The 19,349-nt window shown below is 36.3% G+C and overlaps 1 protein-coding gene across 1 annotated transcript in view; it reads left to right on the top strand.

Moving 5' to 3' along the window:
- Nucleotides 1-18,711, top strand: part of LOC144439179 (rho guanine nucleotide exchange factor 17-like) — a 106,404-nt gene extending 87,693 nt beyond the window's left edge. The window contains exons 4-16 of the mRNA XM_078128450.1: nt 3,699-3,905; nt 5,820-6,035; nt 6,529-6,644; nt 9,502-9,700; nt 10,545-10,669; nt 11,310-11,401; nt 11,857-12,136; nt 12,383-12,606; nt 12,876-12,990; nt 13,252-13,406; nt 13,681-13,829; nt 14,538-14,718; nt 15,060-18,711. Coding sequence (XP_077984576.1) covers nt 3,699-3,905; nt 5,820-6,035; nt 6,529-6,644; nt 9,502-9,700; nt 10,545-10,669; nt 11,310-11,401; nt 11,857-12,136; nt 12,383-12,606; nt 12,876-12,990; nt 13,252-13,406; nt 13,681-13,829; nt 14,538-14,718; nt 15,060-15,484 — 2,484 coding nt within the window. The 3' untranslated portion in view covers nt 15,485-18,711. The remainder of the gene's footprint in view (nt 1-3,698; nt 3,906-5,819; nt 6,036-6,528; nt 6,645-9,501; nt 9,701-10,544; nt 10,670-11,309; nt 11,402-11,856; nt 12,137-12,382; nt 12,607-12,875; nt 12,991-13,251; nt 13,407-13,680; nt 13,830-14,537; nt 14,719-15,059) is intronic.
- The last annotated feature ends 638 nt before the right edge of the window (nt 18,712-19,349 follow it).

The following is a 19,349-nucleotide window of genomic DNA, read 5'->3' as shown; positions in this document are numbered from 1 at the left end:
CTTCAATACATTATTTCTTCGAAACTAATTCTTTTCTAGCTAAATCTTTCATTCTACATTCATTGAAAAAAAAATGAAATCAAGGAAAAGTAATCACCAGTATAGATTTTATTACTTTCGACAAAGTGAATAGAAATTGTGTGGTGTGAAAAAAAAAATACATTGGCAGGAAAATTGAAAAATTCAGATATTGGAAAATCCATAGAATTGAGAATCGATCTAGTAAACACAAATCCACTTTGCCAATAAGTCGTGAAAACCAATCAGTTTTAAGCTTGGAATCCATGCAGTCAGTGGAAAGAACATGATTCCAAAATAGGTGATGTTGTTTATTAAAGTTCCAGGTACTGTAAACCCAGATATTTTCTCAGAACGACGACGTGGGGTACCAAGCGATTACATAAGCAGACCAACGGCTTGACCTAACAGACTTCTAGTTACCTTGTTACAGATCAACATATAAGGTTGCTCAGATGTGTGAATGTCAAAAAACTTTGAGTAGAAAGTCATTATTTTTGTGAAAGGTCAAAGAAGAAAGATGTACAATATTAACAAGTACCGGTAGGATATTTTTTTAGGAAAGGAATTATCATGTTTTTTGCTGTTGAAGGAATTAGAATATGTGTATATCATAGACATTAGGAGATGATGCCCATGGTATTTATGGTGTAAATACCAATGATCTAATCCTAGGTTCTTGCTTTTGTGTTAGCTCATTAGTTGTACTATATGGATTACGTAATCACTCTTTTGTTCTAGCCAACTTTTTCAGCTTTACCAGAGGACTGTCGTTCTGACCCAAATTTTGATTCTAATTCGACGTCTGCCTTTACACACTCCATGTCGCTTTTGTCAGAGATTAAAATTCTGTCTACATAAATTCACTCAAATTTCACTCACTCACACAATTTACCTGTTGATCAGACCAACGTACCTACGTTACTGTACGCATTGTAGGAAAAGATGTATCGTGAGAAAAATTACTTTGCTATGAAGCAAAGTGTATGTGTCGTGTGTTTAAACATGCAACGTGATAATACAGTAACTTTGCTGACAATATTATCTTTTCGAACATCAAATATTTGGACAACTTTTCTGGCAGACAGGGGACAATACATGGCCTTTGTGAGTGTGTACTCGCCACTCACAGGTAGTGTTTCCCTTGTAGTTGTAAAGGAAATATCTAATGTCAGACAAGAAAATTATTGCTTTTGTTATGTGCGTCAAAGTATGTTACGGTTAATGAACACAACTAGTTCACTTTGCAGTTGTACATCAATACACTGAGTTGCTGTCGTTGGAAGTTTATTAAACTTGGAACAAATTAAAATTGCAACAAATATGAAAAATATTGAATGAGCTACTGCTGTGAAGTGATTGGAAAATGCAGGTTGTCCAATGACTCTAATATAAGAAGGGAAGGGAAGGGACGAGTTGATTTTGACGCTGTTAGAAAGTGTTTTTTGTGGGTTTTGAAAATCGTAAAATTTGAAGGCGTTCAGAAATATGTAATTCGTTGTTCTCACTTGAAAATTTAGTCTAAATGCCAACATGGTATTGCATCTACTGTAAAGAGAGATCTTGGAGGATAGCACTAAACTACGGAAAATTATAATCACTGAAGTACGCAACATGTTGTAGCATTTCTTGAAGTCTTGAAAGAAGTCTAAATATACGCACAGTTTTGTGTCTTGAATAATTTATAATGGTTTGACGACAGACGGCTCAGTGAGCAAATAGAACATGCCAGTACTGCTTGATAAGCTGAGAAACAATCATAATCTCACAAAATCGGGTAAAAAATATTGAAAACTGTTAGTATTTGGTCACTGTTGGTCTACTGTGGGTTTTGAATGGTGCGAACCATTTCTGTGTAAGTAATGGCTTGTTGTGTACAAGGTTGTTTTTTTTGATAGAGAGCTTACAAGTTCCAATTACACAGTTACTGTTTCTCATTTGCATATAACTTGATGCCGTAATGCATGGACATTGTTAGCTTCAAATTAGATGTATTCAACTCATGTGGGAATGTGTAGAGGTACTGCGCAGTCAGAACTCGACGTGACACAACTCAACTCAGATTTAGTACGGAAATTATCCACAAACATGACGCCCACTCGCCAGCTGAAAATAGCTGTAGTGCAGTGACCCTGTGTACATCAATCATGTAGGAAGTTCAAATTGTAAGCTGTTTTACCTTCTTTTCCACTTTCTGATAAGCGGTGTTACCATAGTAACAGAATATGCTGAGAGCTAGCCATTATTTTTATGCATAGAATTATGATGAAGGTGATACTGATAGGAGTGTTGGTATTGTGGATGTTTAGTTTTTGCAATATGTTTAGTCTAGAGGCTATCTGTGGCTTCAAATCTCAAGATCTCTCTTCACTCCATCTAGCTCAATGAGAAATCATTAAACAAAAGTTGTTTATGCAAATTAGTAAACCCCCAACATAGAATGATGTAAACAATGTACAAGTTAAGTTTCTTGAGCTGAAATATTGGACATTAACAAAGACATGATGTTAATGACTGTGTGGGTGGCTTCAGTTGAATTTGCTCCACATTGAGCTAGACATGAAAAGAAGTTCAAAGCAATGGATAGCCTCTAGACTACAATAAAACAATATGTCGGGCTTGTCCGAACTAAGTTCTACAAAGACTTGGAGATTTGTACCAGTGTGCACGGTTATTGATAATTGAGAAATGCACACCTGTGTAGGTTTTCGGAATAATCGTTGAAGTGTTGAAATGCGAAGACAGAGTGTGAAATATTTTTTTAATGGTTGTAGCACAAAAGAGTAGATTAGATGTCTGAAGTATGGTACACATATACACTTTGTTTTGAAGGAATCCCAACAGGTGGCTTTATTACATCCATTGGGTACTTTTGTTGCCATTCACATACTTTTTGAAAGGTATTGTTACTCTCCAAATCAAAATGTCACCAGGATGAATTCTTTGAAACATTCGTGAGAATTTTGTCATGGAGGGATGTTGTTATGAGTAAAATATGCGCAAAGACAGATACTGAGATACACTTGCATGAAAGGAATCCTAGTCTTGGTCGGTAGCCATTTTGTTGTAAATATGCAAAATGGTATTTTGTTTTGCATATTGAAAAGGTTTACATTGGCTATTGACTTAAACAAAAATGAAATATCGTGACTTAGCATTTGAAACTTAAACAATTGTGGCTGCGACTCATTTTAGAAATGATGTTAAATATGTATTGTAATTATGAAAAATGAAATATATATGCGATGCAAGAATACATTTTATTAGTATATGCATACTAATTAGTTCATTTACATATTTGTATTGTCTGACATTTGCATAAACTATAAGATAAAATAAAATCATATGGTTATTGTACTGCTTTATGGAATTTTGCCCATTGTGTTAGTATTTTTGCTCAAGGCAGTACAGGTACTGGATGGACATAGGTAAAATCTACCGAAGTTCCTCTGGCATTTTACATGGGTTCCGCAACAAATTGAAACAGGGTACCGGGGTATGTAAATATATGCAAATTTATTTCTGTTACTATGTTTTCTCAATGTGTCCAACCAGCCAACCCAACTTTTGAAACGCGTTTGATGGGAAACTAAATCCTTGCATTTAGAAATACTGAGTGAATGAAATAAGAAAATCTCCAAATTGTAACTCTTCTTTTTCATCGTGCCTGTGTTTTCCAGTTCAACAAGCAACGTTTAATGGACGACTACCTTGCTTTTGTGGATAATTTTGGCCAAGCCAAAGAGACTTTCAAAGAAGCCAAGGAAACAAAGCCAAGCTTTAGACAATTCCTGGAATGTTGTAGAGAAAGTAAGGGTAAATTTACATTTGATGATCTCATCATCCAGCCTGTACAGAGGATACCTAGGTACTCACTCATCATAAAGGTAAGTCTGTCACATTTTGATTTCAGTGTACGTGTGCAACAGAAACTGTAGAATGTTAGATTTATTGATTTATTGTATCGTTCCACCCGTGCTGGTCTTCTCTTCGCGAGAGGGGTACGCCCAATGACAACATCCCCGACACATCATATCTGCATAGACGAAATATAATTTGTAGTGTATACATGTAACATACACCATGTCAGGGCGTCCTCACACATTGGCTAGTCCTGTCATGGTAGAGCAGGGATGTTGGGGGGCTTAGCGACACATTGTATTTCACAGACTATATGTACACTGCTGGTAGAGAAAAAAAATTAGCACAAATATTTTCTAAAGGACAAAGAAAAACCGATGATTTAGCCAGGCAAACAACCTTAATCTTGTTGGCATTTTATTTGACTTTTGCCAGATTTTGTGGTATAAGCCTCATATGACCAATTTAAAAAAAAAAATAGTGAATTATTTTGATTGTCTGAAATCATTCCCAAATCATAATGTTTGAAATTTGCTAAAGCCTTCAATAAATCTATAGACTTTCACAACTTGCTTAAAAAATCAAAGAGGAGAGGAAAATGGTCGAGATTTGCATAATTCACATATTTTGTCATTTTTGATGATGTGCACCCAAAGGTACGCTAAAAGTGCAATCCCATACATGATAAAATTATGGAATTTAGGATCACAGCACTGTGATTGCTTGTTCTTGGTCCTTGAGAAAAATAATAAAAGAAATTTGGAGGTCCACCATCTTGTTTTCATGGAAACGGACAATCATGTATTTTCCCTATAGAGTTAACACAGTTGTCGGCGGCCATATTGGAATCGAAAATAGCTCAATTTTGACCTCTATTTGAAAATAATTGCACGATGACCCCTCATTTTTCCCCCCGTTGATTTGAAATGAAAATGGGTTTGAATTTTCTTAAACAAAAACTAACTGAGAAAAATTTGAACAGTTTATATCTCAGGCACATTCTACGTAACCATAATATGCAATCTGCAATGACCACTTGTTATGTAAAGAAACATAGAAAGCTAACAGAGCATTCATGCATGGACTTCTCAAATATCACAATTTGAAGTGTAATATTTTGTGATTTGCATACACAATTGACCAGATATCCACTTTTATTATTTGTGAGTATGTCATTATAGAAAAGGAAATATGGCAGTCTTAGGTTTAGTTTAAGTGTATATGTAAACATGCATATATTTCTCAATTACATTTCCCTGTGTGCAATACTTGTAACGAATACACTCAATAATTTTTCAACTTCATGGTTTATATATTACCATGGTTACCAGTCAGTCATCGTCATTGATGTAAAAGTCAATACTGTACAATACTATATTCTATGATCCAGTATGTTGATACAGTAATACAGAACAATTTATGTTACAACAACATATTTGATATGATTCAGGGAGGGGGTACTTTTCCACAGAAAAAATCCCTAAACATGCGGCAACTTTTCATCTGAAAATTCCCAAACTGCGGGGGTTGATAAATACGTGTAAATACCTATTCCATGCAAAAGAAAAAGAAACCATCTTCAAAAAGTCAAAGAAATTGAGTCTGCTGAGCATCCAGCTTGTGCCTGTTACTGTGGTGCTCAGCATAGTACATACAATACTAACAGGGTCATTATCATGGGTCATGACCTCTATACTATATAGCGCCCCCAATGCCCAAAAATATCATTATTTCGCAAAAAAAAATGTCATTAGAAGTGGGTCGACGTTTAGAACCTGGCTGCACACCCTGTCTAAAATTTATGCACTTGACCCCTCCTTTTGGGATATGATGGTATGAAAATGAAACAATGCAGTCCACCTTTTCAATAAAATCACATAAGCTACAGTACATTGGAATGCATAGGCTGGCTACTATATTTGTTGTATGTTTGTTTTCAGGAGCTGTTAAAACATACCTCCAGTAATCATCCAGATCACAGCAGTCTTAAAGATGCTCGCAAGGAGATTGAGAAACTTGGTCAAACCATCAATGAAGCGGACCGAGCAGAGAAGAACCTTCAAACCCTACGAAGTATCGACAGTATGGTGGAAGGCAATGTAGAACTGATTGTACCGGGCAGGGAGTTCCTCAAGCAATACCCCGTCTCTGAAATGGTATATATAATGTTCATATATCCGATTCCACCATTTGTCAACCAGTTTTAGAAATATGTTGTTGAGAAAAGAAATGATATGATTCATTTACACAATTTATGTATGATTTGAGACGTAACTTAAGATTGAAATAATCAAATGTTGTAATGGCTGTAATCATCAAAACCTCAGACTGTACTTGTGTAAGTTGTAAGGAGGTAAAATTAACCTGTGAGTTCCCCAGGTGTTTTGTATTCGTAAACGATGGCTAGGAGGTACGACCAGCTAATGAAGTATCTCAACAGTGCTGTGGACAGGCTAAATTGTATGTTGTTGTCCACAAAATGTTTATGATGAATGTTTTATACATTTTTTATATCCTTATCCGTATTCTTTCCCATGAAGCATACTTTCTGTTATGTTATCATTATTTGTGCCTAGAAATAAGAAGGGAAACTCTACAGTGTATGTTTCTTTCTAGTTAATGTGTGTCTATGTTTTGTGTTACCTACAGGTTCAGAAAGGAGGGAGAGAGGGTTTACTGAAGAAGGACAGAGCTTTGTTCTTGTTCTCTGATCTGTTGATGTGTACCAGTGTCAAAAGGAAGTCAGGCAGAGCATCTATCTCAGTGTAAGTGTAAGGGGTGGGTGGATGGATGGGTGGATGTGTGTGTGTGTGGATGTGTGTGTGTGTGTGTGTGTGTGTGTGTGTGTGTGTGTGTGTATGTCTATGTATGTGTGTATATGTGTGTGTGCATGTATATATGTATGTGTATGTATGTATGTATGTATGTATGTATGTATGTATGAGTGTGTGTGTGTATGTATGTATGTATGTATGTATGTATGTATGTATGTATGTATATATGTATGTGTCTGTCTGTCTATTTATGTATGTGTATATATGTGTGTATGCATGTATATCTGTATGTATGTATGTATGTATGTATGTATGTATGTATGTATGTATGTATGTATGTATGTATGTATGTAACTCGGTGAGTATCAATCTGCTAAGACAGTGCTCTATACCGCAGTGGCAGAGTGTAATAGTTTTGGTAGTACTGGAACTCTTTCTTGATTGTAACTCGGAGTTTCACGCATAGTGCGATCATCAGACAACTCTGAGGCCTACTCTCTGGGTGTGCTGTATATATAGAGTGTAGACAATAGGAATACCATCACTATTGTCTGTGTCGGTGGGTTGGTGTTGTATGTGTGGAGGTGTTGGTTGTTATTGTGTGAGGTATTGGGTGCGGACAAGTAAGTGTTGGCGGGTTGTTACATGTTGGGCTTTGTATGTATGTATGTATGTATGTGTATGTATGTATGTATGTATGTATGTATGTATGTATGTATGTATGTATGTGTGAGTGTGTGTGTGTGTGTGTGTGTGTGTGTGTGTGTGTGTGTGTGTGTACATATTTGGTCTGTAGTGTTTACATGTATCTTGTCTACATGTATTAGTCTATCAAAGGCTGGATGTGCATAGGTGTGTGTTTGCATGCATATGTGTGGGTATGTGTATTTTTAGTATTTACATGTAACAAATACAACATCCTAATTTGTATTCATTTCTTTATTGAAGTGTTGTTTATATTTCCTTTGTTAGTGTCAAGTATGTCAGTCAAGTGGCTATCAGTTATCTTAAACCTTGACTACAGTACCCCCCCCCTTCTAGGAAACACAGAAAAGACAACCCTATCAATTTTCATATACTCTTTAGTGTTGCTATGGTGACAAAGACAAAAAAAAATTGATATCATTCAGCAACCAGTTATCGCTTTCATTGAATTTTAAGTATTCCTTCTATACTTCCGGATCTATGGAAAATGAATCAAGTTTTTTTCCAGGACTCTTGTTCCCATTCTTCTTAGTTCCGGTTTAGTGATGTCCAAAAAGGTCATGCTATATTGCATCCTGGAGTATGATGTACCCAGACTGATAAAGTGGTTGACCTTGAGTATCGGATGTTTATTAGTACATATTTAAACTGCAATACATCCTGTTCTGTGATGTGTGGGATACATTCGGGGGTATATAAAATGACAAACATTGCTATATTTCATTCTGGTGACAGACTTCTGTATTGTGGGCATTATTTTTGTCACTTTAAAGAGATTTGGAGATATTAAAATCCTATTAATTTGTCAGTTGGTGCTGTATTATAGCCATGATTCCGGAACTGTTTTCTGTATTGACTGAAATCAACCGGGAACTATTGGATAGAATTTACAAAAAACAAACAGAATTGTTTGCATCAAAAATCAAACGTCAATACTTAAAAAGGTCTGCTTGTGGATGAAAATTCTACTATGGAAATTTATGTAAACTTTATCAGATTTTATCCTCTGTAGGCTTTTGTAGTTTCGCAAAGACACTGCATGTTGTATATATTGTCCGTATTCAACAAGAAACCATAACATGTATTGTACCATGCACAAGCCAAGTTGACCAAATAATATGGAATGTATACTCTGGTCGTTCTTCATCACGACACGACTTTTAATACTTAAAAGGGTCTGCTTGTGGATGGAAATTCTGTCATAAAGTTACTCATAATGCTAGACTGACGTCGGAATATTGAATTTGCATATAGCAAACATATCCCAACAGTTTATCAAATTATGTAACTTTGTCGTATTTGTCCTGATGCACGTTATCAGAAGTGAGGTATGTTTCACAAGAGATATACCAGGACAAACACAGGTAATGTTAAAATATCATTCAGAGTCACGTCATCGTTGAAATCAGACTCACTTGCACAAATCTGACAATAATTTCTATTTGAGTTGTCACTGCATCAGTATGGTTCATGCTGTTGTACCATACGTGTGTAGCACATGCTTTTGGAACAAGAAGCTAGCTTTTTAAAATAACTGCAAATAACTGATTTAGCATTCTAGATCACTATCACCTTTGATATTTGGAATAACTGACATTTTTTTTACATGTCAGGTGTAGGTTGTCTGACACTAGATCTACAGAGTCATTGTGTATGATGTTGACTGGCACACTATAATTGACATACAGAACTTTTTTTTTTTTGATTATGCAAATGAGGTTGACCACGTAACAGCACATCTAAATATAGTAATCCGTTGTTGTTTTTATAGCAATGAGTGTCAAATTAAGTAGGGTTCAAAGTCAAGTTTTATTCTCTTTTTTTTAATTTCCTGACATAAAATTTCTTGTATGAAATAATATCTGTGGAGACATGTAATAAAAATATTGTAGCCGTGATATTGGGTTATATACTTTCGATGTAAGGATACATCAACACTCCGCTATGCATCATACTGATTTTATCCTCAGGCAAGGCGATGATATATAACGCTATACTGTAGAACAGGACAGTATGGATTCCAGGCTACAAATTAGATAGCCATGTTATACTGTAGAACAGGACAGTATGGATTCCAGGCCGTGCTATACCATTGAACGTACAGCACAGATTATAACATACAACGTCTTCCATGCATTTGCAGGTTTCATCCCAACTTGATTCTGGAAGCCAGCAAATTCAAGTTGCTATGGAAACATCACCTTGACGATGTAGAAGTTGTGAAACACAGCAATGTAAACAGGAGGGCCAGCATTGAGAGGCTTGTCAGTCAATTGGAGGAAGACATCAATGTACTGAATCAAATTAAAGACATGTCTGAGAATCTGAATTACCCACATGAGGTGAGTAATACAGACATTTCATTGGGTTAGAGCTTTGTCACATGATTTGAGAGTTTTGTCACATGACTTGAGAGCTATGTCACATGATTTGAACAGCTGACCAATCATTGGCTATTAAAAGTTATGAACAGTGCTCTGAATGTGTAAGTCATATCAATGGAGTGATACATAGTACATATTCCATATTTGTATTCTGAGCACCGTTTACAATATTTTTAGCATTTTTAATCTTTTTGAGAAATGTAGCTCTTGGACTGTATGGTTTATTACATGGCCTTTCCTTGCATTGCGATGACTGATGGACAATCAGCAAACAGACACAAATGATAACTATTATTGCGATATTGTTATGTAAGGTATCAACAGACATTGATGTAGATACACTCACAGAAGGATGGTATTTCTGGTGGCAAATTTTTCTTGTGTAATTACAGGGTGATTATACCCACATGAACAACGTATCGCTATCAACCGCGTGCGTATAAATCTACCACATGCAACAACAATAGTTTCAGATTTTGTCTATCTTAGTTTGCTGATACATGTAGCATATTTTCTTTGGTAATAATGCTGTTGTAAAAAAAATGGGACTGGAACCTTGTAATTTAACTTAACAGTGTGTGGACTTGCTAAAGCATCTCTGTAAGGTAGCAATGTCAGCAACGAAATCATTATGATATGAAAACCAACAGAATTAACTACTTCCTGTTCTAATTATTGCATGATGTGGTTTGTAGTAAAATTACAAACTAGTGTTCCTCGTTTCTGTTACTCTTCTTGGATGACATGATTTTAACGATTCAGTAAATGTTCTAATTTTTGTCATTCTCTCTGTTATACGTAGTCTTTGGACGAGGTGATCCGGGAATTGATGGAGAGTATCAACAAGAAGCTAAGTGAAAACCGGCTACCAGCCGTCATGTCACCTACACTGGCAGCTAAAGAAGTGGAGGTTCAGGCAACAACACCGTAAGTTCACAGTTTGACACACTTCCCAACAACCTTGATAAAGGATCAAGTGTATTAATAATACTCTTCCCCAGGCAAAGGCGTGGACGGTACCATTATATGAAAAGGGGTGGCCAACCACACATTAAGGGAAACTGGAAATCACAGCTCAAACAGCATTATACATAGCGTGTGCTACTGTTACTGCATGGTTTGTGTCATTTGCTGCAAAAAAATCTAGCAAAGATTGCTATTATGTCCCTAATTGTATGGCCAGCCACCCCTTTGATATAATGGTTCATCCAGGTCTTAGCATGAGGGCAGAGCAGTAGTACACTTGATCCCATGGAAAATATCTATCTTTGTGCAGCATAATTTTGGAATGAGCCAAAAATGAAAAGATATTCAATATGGTGGCTTGGCAATGTTTTATTGTCAAAAGCAGATATTTTTACTTGCAAAACAGTCAGATAAGGAATGCTGTATAAATAAAAGACTATTGAAAAGTCATTCTTGATGCTCAAACTTTGAAAATTAATGATATCAAAAAGAGCATCCCAATTTTGCTGGTCTAATGCTGCCTTTTTATTGACTCAAGAGGGCGCTGTCCAATACTAAAACCAAATGGAGGCTAAATTTAACTTTCATTTTGTCTTTTCAGTGGTGGTATGGATACACATGTTGTAGTGTTCAACACGATGGATATGAGAATCTCTTGGGAAGACGAGTTATTGAAAGCTAAGCAGAAATTAAGTAAGTTTTGTTGAAGACAGTCATAAACTTAAAATTTTTTGTGAAAAAAAAATCAAGAGACTATCCATTTTGTATTTGTTTACCTTTTGATTCTATTATTAATTTCATGTTTCTTGTCATAATACCTTATTAATGATAAGACAGTTGATCAGAAAAAAAAAATTAAAAGTGAAAAAAAAAATGTAAGTTTATGAGTACATGTTAGTGATACTTTCAATTCAAAATCAGAATGACTTAGAAATATCAATTAAAATCAGAAGAAATATTGGGTCGGTTAGGTCATGAGAAACATAAAATTAATTACAGCTGCCCTTGTGTGATATTGTACCCACCAAGTATGTGTTTGACATCTTGGAACGTTCATGTACTGCAGTATTCCAGGTAAATTTAAAAACTATTAATTGTCCATTGATATTCCCAGAATACATCGTCATTTCCATATGCTTTATTTCCAGCTGATTCCAAAGACACATTCCCTCCACAATTCCTCAATCCCATTCCAATATCCAAGACCCGTAGTGGGATGCAGTTTTCCTGCGCCAGTCCTTCGCATCCGACCGGTATAGAAGAACAGAGAGAAGTTTGGGTGTGTAATAGTGATGGCTACGTTGGCCAGGTCTGTCTGCTGACTTTAGCGCCAAAACCTGATGTAGCTACTTGTAAAACTGTCTGCTCTGCTAGAATTCTTTGTATAGCACCGGTTCCTGGTACACCAAGAAGACTTATAACGCACAGGTGAGATATATTCTCTGAAACCCCAATTCTCAGTACCTGCAATAGCATTTTAACTCATGCTAGAGGGTCAAAATAGAACAAGATGGCTGGCTTTAATATTCCCACGTGTGCCTATTGTTAATGCACGTGTAGTGTGTGGGGCAGAAGTTATGGTGTTCCCCCTACAGTATGTATTAGGTATGGAAATGTAACTGTTGTAGCCGTGTACTAAATCTAGATCTTCTACAAATATTATGTACATTACAGAGACCATGCAGCCAGTGACGGCACACCGTTGTCATCACCTATTAGTATCCAAGTAACTGTTGATGAAACGTCATCACTTGCATCACCTCACCATACCAGAAGGAAAAACAAACAAGCAGCTGAAATCATTGCCTTCGATTCCGACGATTCCGATGAGAATATGTCTAGCCTAGATAGGACGTTGTTACACGTCGATGAAAACCTTGCAGACGATGTCAGCTCTGGTAAGTTTAATACTTATCTTTGCTGTGGTAAGTTTAACCCCTGTTGTGACTTATATTCTTGCTATGGTAAGTTTACATGTTCTATACCTTGTCGTCCCAACTTTGTCAATAACAAATTGTACCATAAGAAGCAATCAATCATCCAAGTAAATAATTCTAAACTGTTTTCCCACAATATTTATCTATTCATTATTTTTCTCAATCTTTTTTACCAAATCTGTTTTTATTTGAAAGTTGAAATATACCTAATTTTGCATTCATTTGTTCAGATGATGATGATGGTGGATCGCCAAGTCATTGTCAAAGTAGTGATTCAAATAGTGAAGACGAAGAAGATCCTGATAGTCTGAAACCAACAATGTGGTTAGGAACAGAAGATGGATGGTAAGTCACATGATCATCACATATAAACAGCCAATCTTCAGTCATACCCCCACCCCACCCCACCCTACCCCATGTATATGCATATGTTAAAGTATTAACAGTTGCCATGGAAAAGAAAAAATGGCTGCCAAATACAAAAGAATAAGATTTCAAGTTCATCCTTCTTTCCCCATAATTTTGGATCCCCAAGTGATGCATGCAATAATGTCAGATCGATCAAGCTAACATGTCTCTTTGTGTCTTTGTTGTCTTTCTTTGTAGTATTCATATCTATGTGTGCAATGACAACGTAAGGACGGCCAAAGCTTCCAAGAAAATCCAACATTCGGCATCAATACAGAGTATTTTGTACCACGATAACAGAGTATTTACGTCACTAGCCAACGGTGAACTTGTCATGTATAGCAGACAGCCAGGTAAGCTGATTTCAGCACAACTTTAAGGAGAATGCTACTCCCGGAAATACAAGCGTTTTCATAAACGTTTGGGTTCTGACGAGTGATTTCATGATTTAAGGGGAAATAACAGTATTTTCATAATGTTTGGGTTCTGGTTTCCAGATAAATAAGCAAAAATACAGTAAGTGTCCACTCTTTTTCAAACTTAAGGTTTAACCCTCATCTGACATGACACTATGAAGAAAGGTTTGTTATCCTGATGATGACCTTTGACCTCTGTTTTCCCTTACAGGTGGACCGTGGGATTTTGACAGTCCACAAACACTCACTATTGGTAACAGCAATGCACCAATAACAAAGATGGCCGCCGTTGCTGGTAAACTGTGGTGTGGTCGACAGAACTATATCATTGTGGTTGACCCTAACTCATTCATTGTTGAGGTAAGGCTGAGATGAAATGTCTCCCACGTCAATGATTGTTTTGTAGTGAACAACAGAAATTTAGTACATGCACAACATACTAGGAATAACCAAGTCATTTTCTCATGTAATGTAATCCTAAAATGATAGTTTACAAAAATGAAATAAAAAAATTGTAGTTTGAGCAGTTATGGTAACCTACTAAGTTCGCATTTGTTGACACTTTCTTTATACACCATTTGAAACTGTTGAATTTCATCACCTATGATACCAAAAAAATTGTGACAGTACTTAGTCCAGAAAAAAAATATTTTTTTAGAAAATATATGTGTGACTTTTTTGGTGATAACCACTTCTCTAAAGATGGGTCACATCTCTGAAAGTACAAGGTCCAGAATAAATAAAAAGTTCAGAAATCATATTTTATTATAATCGTTTCTCTAAAAATGGGTTACATACCAAAATGCAGATGATGTAAAATACAGTGATGTCGCTAGGACATCTGATGGCAACAGAACTAAATTAGGTAAAATGTTCATAGATTTCCACTCCTTGTGCCAAAATTTTGATGGGGAACTGTGATAGAGTATGCAGGGAACTTGATACCACCACCCTGAACAAAAACACTCCGTACGGTTGTACACAGTTTTGTAGAACTCAAGAATGGGATAGTGACTAACTGATATGTGCTATGTTCTGATGTGGCTGCATACTTTACTGTCTTTACAGCAACACATACAGATCAGCAGTGAACAGAACCACAATGTTCAATGTATCGTCACATCAGGTCTTGGTGTGTGGGTGTCTCTAAGTCAACAAAGTAACGCTGTCGTCAAACTCTACCATGCCATCAACTACAATCATCTGTGCGACACGGATGTCACTCAAGCGGTGCACAAGATGCTGGCAGGTAAAGTTCAAAGTTAATCTGTGTAATTACTTGTGTTAATTTGTTCATCTTTTGCACAGCTTTTGTCTGTGAATGGTCACACCTCGAAATATTCCTTTGAGGTGAAGGAAGAAGAGAATGTACTCAAATTAGTCAGAATTGTATTTTAATGAATAGGTGATTTTGTCACACTGTGTGTGTGTGTGTGTGTGTGTGTGTCTGTGTGTGTGTGTGTGTGTGTGTGTGTGTGTGTGTGTGTGTGTGTGTGTGTGTGTGTGTGGTGTGTGTGTGTACTGTAAAGATGATAGTGACTGTACACAACCCATTGTCAATCATCTCTGTACTCTGTGTCTTTACTACAGGATCAGATGCTATTATTCGTCAACATAAGGCAGCATGTCTACGAATCACAGCCCTGCTTACATGCAAAGATCTTCTATGGGTTGGAACCAGTGCCGGTGTAGTCTTGACTCTACCATTGCCAAAAATAACATCAAACAATATGTCTTCATTGCCCGAGACTCCTCCTGTGACCGGATCTGGGCATGGACATACGGGACATGTTCGATTTCTTACGGCAGTTGAAATGTTACAAGATGATGACAGTGAGAGCAGTCCTACGTTAAGAGAAGCCATTGTAAGACGTTGTTCTGTGTCAGCCACCATGATGCCTAATATGTTGGTGATCAGTGGCGGGGACGGTTATGAGGATTTCTGTTCATCGTCGTCCAATGAAGCGGCAGGACGCGATGATAGTACCAACCATTTGTTATTGTGGAAAGTGTAATTATTACACATATCAAATATGAATTTAACAAAAAAAACAACTTACTGAAAACTTTACATATCCATATACCTGAAACGACTTTATTGGAGGAATATTATAAACAAGCAAAAAAAAGGAAGACCAAGGTGTTTGAGATGATCTCACTGGAGGAGTGCTTCAAACAAACAAACAAACAAACAAACTATGAAAGAAAGACATAGCGTTTGAGTGTTTCAAACAAACAAACAAACAAACAAACAAGAGAAAAACACTGTGTTTCAGATTATCTCACTGGAGGAGTTTCTGAAAAGAATTAAAAATGAAGAATACTGCATTTGGGATAATCTCACTGGAGGAGTGCCTCAGACAAACAAAAAACTGTAAAGAGATTATATTTGAGATGATTTTTACTGGCGTCCAGAAGAACAAGGACAACTGTGTTCAACAATTGATGAACTTTCTTTTCAGAGATACATTTTTTAAAGCCTCAAGAATTGTGAACTGTTAAACGTTGGGTGAGAATTCCAACAAACCAACAAACTTATTCCATACCCTTGAAGAGGGGGAGGACTTTGTAACAGTATTCAAATATGAGTGAATACAAATTCCATACCCTTGAAGAGGGGAGGACTTTGTAACAGTATTCAAATATGAGTGAATACAAGTGATTGTGTTTTCAGCAACCTGTGTAGGAGCATTGTACATGAATCTTACAACAGTACAAAGTGTTGACGTGTTCACAACTTTAACGTAATACGTGCCTCAGAAATAAAAGTTTTGCTGTTATCTTTTAAGCTCAAGCCCATTGTAAGTTAAAATCACGAAGAACAAAATCAGGTATCACTGTACAAATATTATGACAGAGACCAAAATGAGAGTAGGAAAATGAAGCCATTTTGAAATCCAATATGGCCGCCGAATACTACAGGGAAAAATATAAGATTGTCAGTTTTCTGTGAAAACAAGATGGTGAACACCTAGAATATGTCTTTTATTATTTCAAAAGGATCAGAGAAACAAGCTTAGTTTGGTGAGATTTAAGAACTTTTATTTTTCAGGAAAAGTGGTCCCTGAGGCACACTCTACCATATATAAAATAAGAAATAAGAAAAACCAATGTTCAGTAGTCGCCAGGTTTAGGTGAATACTGCGATGAACACGTAGTATGATTACTTGGATTCCGTGAAGTATTACTGACCTTGTGTTTGTCAGTCAACAAATATAACTGACTCTCTCTGGCTGTGTTACAAATACACTTACTTAACAAACACGAAGACTCAAGAGGTGCAAATATTGGTATACCAACAACCATAGTTCATTTTGTCAGGACTAGTTCTCTTGTCAGACTTGTCCATTGAGATGTAGACATAGCTATTTTCTGTCAGCTGATAAGTCTTGACTTGAGATTTGTGCCTGACAAAAACACTTCATGTTTTATGACACATTCTCAAATACATCTTATTTACTTTTCACCTGAAAAGCATGAAAGTTGGAAAGATAACCAACACTTTGAAATGTCTGGTAGAATTATTTGAAGTTGAATCAGGTGACATATCATTGACTGCTCAAGTGCAGAACCTCTCACCACAGAGGGAGCTGTTTCAAGTTTGAGTCAGAGTCTATCAATCTACATTGTACCTGAACTGGCTCTAGAGACTGTCCTGTAATGGTCCTCTGACATTGCTGATGCAGGGATGTGGTGCTCAACTACCATATATGACAGTCATGTAACAATTTATCTATCTATTAAAAGTTGTAAGTGGCTTTAGCTACAGTCCAGTAACAGTCCTGTGACATTGCTGATACAGGGGTGTGTTGTGCCTAACTACTATATAACTGATATATTTCAGTTATGTAAAAATTACTGATATGACAGTCTGTCAATCTACATCATAATTGGGTCAACTACAGTCCTGTAACTGTCCAGTGACATTTTTGATACAGGGATGTGGTGTCCAACACTGTACAGCTAATGTATTCCAGCCATGTCAAAATTACTATCCATCAATACTGTACCTGGATTAGCCACAGTCTTTTAACAGTCCTGTGACAGTGCTGATACAGGGATGCCATTCTATACTTTGTATTGTTACATCGCCTGTAAAAATTTGTTGGAATTTTGCAGAACCTGTGTCCATGTGACCTTACAGTATATCTGAAATATTTAGGCCGATGAAAGCAGTCGAATCTGCAAAGGTCCAAGTCATACCAAATAGGGTCTTAAGTTCTCAACTCAAAGGTCAAGGTCATTCTGAATATGCAAAATACAAGACTTATCTGTGATTTGTTAATACTGTAGTTTTGTGACCTTTGTTTCCATGGTGACATCCTCAGCATTGACTCTTCTCTCAATAGGTCTCATACACTTGAGCTGCCATATTTGTTTACTTTAAGAGTCAGTTGTAAGTTGTGTTGTCCAGAATATGCTCTCGCCTCTGTTTTCAGTACAACCAAAAAAAACAAACCAAAAGGGCACATGGTATTACCGTATATGAAATTTTTTTGTTTCTGTTTTTACTTGTGGGTTGAGCAGCCATTTTCAGACTGAACAGACACCAAGGAGATGTTGATTTCTGCCGTTGTGTGTAGTACACAGGTTTATGTCGCTGTACATTGCAAAGTAGAGAATTTTTTTGATACAATATGCAGTTATTGAAAAGAGTTACATATTTTGAACAGACTTTTAATCGATGGTTGCCATGGTTACTGAAATGTTACAGTTAGATAGCGTACGGTTATTCATCGGGTGCATAGAAGGTGCATATCAAAACTTAAGCCAAGCATGAAAGTTGAGTGTTTACTTTACTTTGTGTTCTGAAATTTGCACTTAATGTAAAATTGATGTGCATATGGTTTGGCATTTGACCTTTGTACATATTTGAATATGCAAATGTTGACAATTAGGGCACACACAGTTCAGTGCATCACATGCATTTATCAGCTCTCAGCTTTGCCAATGAACAAGGGTATCCTGTGATTCAAGAAACAGGTTTAGATTTTTGTAACTTTTGAATACTATTATGACGCCAACTAAAAAAGTGCTTTGTCATTGTAGAAGAATTCTCAAAAACATTTGTCATGTTCAAGGTTTTTAAACGATGTATGTCATCTGTATTGTTTTTTTAAAAAGGCATTTTTTTGAAGTGTGTGTGTGTACCCCTGCATGCACACTTTGCCCTTTTTATCTTGTTTTTACTGAAATTCCAGCAAAATGTTCTGGGTCAATTTTATACTGTGAAGTATTATTATTAAAAAGGCATTTTTTATTATTTCTTCCAAACGATGAAACTTGTAACTTGATGTGTTCTTAAAAAACAAGCACACAAGTTCATTTTGCATGTATCGTTCGTTGTCTGTCATCAGTTACCATAGAAACGGCAAGACCGAGCATGTATATAAAACATGTATAAATTTTATGAATTTAGCACATTTAATTGTGCCAAATGTTTGAAACTATGTAAACAGAACATTTTAGATACAAGGCGTCTGAAAAAAAAGGGTCATAAATGTTGTATCATATTCATCGTATTCATATGTAGGTTGTTAGTGTTCCTTATCCAGCCACAGAGGTATTTATGACAATAATATAAAAAATGACAAATTTATTACAAATTTATTCTTATAAGAGTATATTGTACTGGACTGTCGCAATCCCAGACATGAATCATGAAGCCGGGAGATCAACATTTCAGTAAAAAAAACAAAAGTTTATCTAATACCAACCACATGAGGGCAGTATACAACACCCAGACTTGTTCGCGGTGCTATGGTGTTGTTAATTCTGGAAGGTGCTAAAAGTACTCAAATCGGTGTAACACCAAAGATTTTGCTTGTAAGAAGGAAATAAAACAAGTTAATTGGTTGATTAATTAATTAATTAAAGAAT

The sequence above is a fragment of the Glandiceps talaboti genome, chromosome 8 (assembly GCF_964340395.1).
Source record: "Glandiceps talaboti chromosome 8, keGlaTala1.1, whole genome shotgun sequence".
In the NCBI taxonomy this organism is placed as follows: Eukaryota; Metazoa; Hemichordata; class Enteropneusta; family Spengelidae; genus Glandiceps; species Glandiceps talaboti.
Note: the sequence above shows the minus strand (reverse complement) of the source record. Positions and strands in the feature narration are given on the sequence as shown.